General features: G+C 39.0%; 1 protein-coding gene across 1 annotated transcript; it reads left to right on the forward strand.

The window, feature by feature from the left end:
- The first annotated feature begins 224 nt into the window (after window positions 1-224).
- Window positions 225-2,238, forward strand: LOC122985831 (SLAM family member 9-like). The gene has a single exon (XM_044356782.1). It carries the CDS (start codon window positions 396-398, stop codon window positions 1,413-1,415), a length of 1,020 nt encoding a protein of 339 aa, XP_044212717.1. The 5' UTR covers window positions 225-395; the 3' UTR covers window positions 1,416-2,238.
- The last annotated feature ends 2,106 nt before the right edge of the window (window positions 2,239-4,344 follow it).

The following is a 4,344-nucleotide window of genomic DNA, read 5'->3' on the forward strand; positions in this document are numbered from 1 at the left end:
ATGCTTGGAAGTGTTGCAATGAATTGTGTATATAAGTCATATATTTTTAAATATGTAACCTTGACTTACTCACTGAGTTGCCACATGATTTTGACAGAGGTTTATTTATTCTTTAGAGAACTGAAAGTAGACTCTTGACAAATAGAGTTTCCTCCTTTCTGTAGATTCACTTCTCTTGAGAGGTTTTAAATTTGTCACTTATGTCACGTGTATTATTGGTTCAAAGTCATCTTGACAGGAGTGCTTCTGGACCAGGGCTTGAAAGTCGTGGACTAAGAATCTATTTAACTGCATGTATTCAGATGATATGAAAAAATAAGAAAAATAATTCAACACTCAAGCAATTTTTGGATAAAATTCAAGGACTACCCAAAGAGGACATCATTTCAAAAATCATGGCGTGTTTTGCTGTCACACTTGGAGTCATCATTCTATCAGGATTCATCAAACTCTCGGCAGCTAACAAGGACATCTGTGACCTTTATGGTGCAGTTGGGCAAAGTCTGACGTTGGTCAACGGGGGACTAGCAAAAACAGACGGGCTGAGATGGACCCATAATAACACAATCATTTTCTACAAACAGCAAAACAAATTGTCTGTTGGGAAGCCAGGCGACATCTCTGTGACCGGATCTCTTTTTCTGAACAACCTAAAATTCTCAAGTGCAGGGATTTACGAAGCAAATGTGCTCCATCCAAATAGTACATGGACGAATACATGGACTGGCCGTCTCTGCATGATGGACAAGGTATCAAAACCTCAACTCAGTTATGTCTGTGATTTCAAGTCTAGTGCTGTTAATCTAAATTGCCATGTAGCAAAACCTCAGGGTTTGTCGTTCTCATGGACCCTTGATGAAAAGATCTTATCGAGTGAAACAAAACAAACACTGAGCATATCACTGGCACATTTGAAAGGGGATAGGAGCTTTACATGCAGTGTGGCAAACAAAGTCAGCAATGAGATGAGTGACCCTGTTCGTCCAACCTGTAAAAGTCCATCACCATCACCTCCAATTTCACTTTGTTTCACACGCAAAACAGTTGTAGCAGTGCTAGCAGGAGGATCAAGTCTTATTCTGCTTTTGCTCATCATCATCATCATATTATGTTGCTGCCACAGATGCAACAAAAAGAAAATGAGACTCAGGGATAAAGGGGAGATCAGGATGCTTTCGCTAAACAAGCAGGAACCTGACTCCATCTGCCCAGAGTACGAGACTATGCACCCGACTGAGGATTCTTCGACTCCCCCGAGCCCCAAGCCTTCGCCCAGAACCTCTTACCAGATTGTTGCTCAGCCTGAAGTTCAGACTGAAAACAGGCCTCCAAAGCTATCCACAGCTGCTGAAGATCAACAACCATCACCAGTGCCAAAGCCGAGGACGAAGGGCCCCCAGACACCAAACGTCTGAATCTGGGTTCAGCTTGAGGTCTGACCTGCTGAGTTCTCACTGAAATTTGCTAATTTGGTTGAAGTTAAAACCTTGTTTCCCAAAAAGCAAATGTTTCAGGAACTATGACATGGCTTTGTTTTTAGCTTAGTGGCCATACAACTGAAACAAAATGGAGAAAATTGTACAAAAAAAAGCCTTATTTTTCTCTGAATTATTAACCTCCACATTGTTTTTTTCACTTCATCAATAGCATTTATATGTACAGTATATTGACAATGGAGCTATCTGTGTCAAGGATTATTGGGTTTAATCATAATGTGCTGTGGGCCAGGGAGGGAGGATTTGGGGCAGCATCATCTGTATTTTCCTATCAACTTTAAATGTAATTTCATGTGTAAAGTTAAAGTTCTGTTTTATAAAAGTTTGGTTGTCTGATCCCTGCTACACATTATGATACAGAAACCATGCTAGATGAGTTGCATTATTGAGGTGCTCTTCTGTTTTTTATGTTGTTGATGATCTTATCTGTTTTATTATGACAGTAGAGCAAATGTACCTGGAAGAATGTATTGCAATAAAGCATTTTCTTAGACCAAAAATGTGTAAAATAGGCATGACAACTTTAGGTTTTTTGAATATGTAATAATGATTTTTATGGTATGAGAAATACTGTATCACAACATAGATCTGATCTAATTCCTAGATTATCATGTAGATTTTCCTGAATTCAAGACTAACTCAGTTTGCATGTACTAAAAAAAAATTAGATTTTCTGCATTATAATCACACTGTATGTCTACGTATATGTTGTTTGAAATAAATAAAGTTGTCACAAATCATATATATCTCATATTTTTATGGAAAGCTATAATAAGCTGCTTATTTTTGTCAAACACAGTCCTTTGTTCCTGCTTCTTACATGTCAGCATTCTTGCACTTATTAAAATTTGCTTGCTTGCAAGAAGTTATTAAAGGGGAAAAAAAATCAATAGAGGAATGGATTAGCAAAGGCAAATATCTATTATCTCCAATGGGTAAATGGTAATCCACACATGAAAGTGTTTGCTGTCTCGCCTAATGCTGTGTGACAGCCACATAATAGAATCCCCCTGAGCGTCATCGCCTAAAACTTACAAGCCAATGTCATCTTTTGTCAGGCCCTGCTCCACTCCTGCTCTCTTTACATGGCTGAAATTTCAGTCCAGCCGGCAGGGATTTGGCAGTAAAGCCGGTATCTGCTCCTGGAACAATGCCATTTGTCTTTCTTGAGAAACACTGAGACATAGCTGGCAATGCGCCACGTCACTTCCCCTCACCAGCTAAAAAAGTGCAAGATATACATAGACAGACAAATGGAGCAACACACATGCAGATTCATAGACATACTGTATTCTCACATACAGTACACACACACACACACACACACACAAGGGACTATATTTCATGATACAACTTAATGAAACACATCTCATATGCCTTTGCCAGATCTGCCCTGGAAATGGAAGGGAAATACTTCTGAAATGTGTTTAATCAGTGGCTCTTGGAGTCTAGAGGATATACCCTTTTGATGTTGGAGTGTGTGTGTCCAGGAAAAGGGTCAATTACCCATGGAAAGTATTTATACTCATGTCAGATCATTCTTATTACAGTTCTCTCGTTGTCACGGGCTGCCAAGTCTGGGGAAAGTACAAACCAAATCAGAAAATCAGAGGTCAGCCAGCGCTGTGGCCTTTTTCATCAGATTTGACTGAAAACACAGAGATGATTATGACCTATTAGCATTCTTGAGGCAACTTAGCACTCCTTGACCTCAGGTCTTTTTCTGAAACTCAAAGTGTACAAAGCGGTGACAACCTTTATTTAGTTAAAGCCACAATCTTCCAATCAGTTCCCAATTTAATGAAAATGCAGTGTGGCCAATTACTTTTGAGACTCAAATAGTGATATTATGACTCTGATTTCCATATTGTTGAAAGTAAAAGCCTTTAAAAGTCATTCAGTATGGAAAATAAGTAGAAAGCTTAGGTTGTGGTTTTGCTGAACACATCATAGCAATGTATTAAAACAGCATTAAATCCCGTTTTCAAATGTCCCATTAAGAATACAATTCACAGTATCTGTCAACACACTGGTCTTACTTATTTTTTCTCTTCCATCTGTACACCTCACACTTATTTTCTTCACACACAGTACATGCAATTTGTGGATTGGCTCTGCACACTCTGTGGCTGGCTATAACACACCAAATCAATTTCACAAATTTGCTGAGGAATCAGGCTGCACTGATTTTTAATGGAGGCAGGGTACTTTCCAGACCTCAGCAAGATTTAGCATCTCATAGACACTGGATGTCTGGGACTGAAGCAGTGCTTAGTGCACAGGGGTTTTCTAAATCTATAGTAACATAGACTCTAATCTGACTCATTAAAAGATTGTGTCTTTCAAGGGAAATTTGTCTTTTCACCTGACAAGTTCAGTCACACTTTGCAGCACCCCTCAACTGGATTGCATCATCTATTTGTCCATTACTAAGCTTGTGCGTTAAGTTGTTCCTCTGTTCTTCTAACTACTATAGTGTCAAACTAGTGATTTACTAAATCAGGCTGCACCATTGAAACTTAAAGTTCCCCTCAACTCAAAAAGATGTTTTCCTTTTTGCTCTTACAGTTGGATGTTTGAGCTTCGCTGTGCAGAATGGTTTATGTTCAGTGTTTGACACTGGAAGGCTGTTTTCGTGTTCATCTGTTGAAAGTGGAAAGTTTCTCTGTGCTCACTGAAAATCCAATTTTAAGGGGTGGGCCTGCAAGCATGATTTGTGACATCACAACTATTTTGGAGCCAATCCTGGTGTAATATTCAACTTACACAAGCGTAATGTGGACAAACACTGAGAATGGACTTTACAGTGAAATAGGAGACATTTTACATATTCATAGTTTCTGTGATT

The sequence above is a fragment of the Thunnus albacares genome, chromosome 7 (assembly GCF_914725855.1).
Source record: "Thunnus albacares chromosome 7, fThuAlb1.1, whole genome shotgun sequence".
Taxonomy (NCBI): Eukaryota; Metazoa; Chordata; class Actinopteri; order Scombriformes; family Scombridae; genus Thunnus; species Thunnus albacares.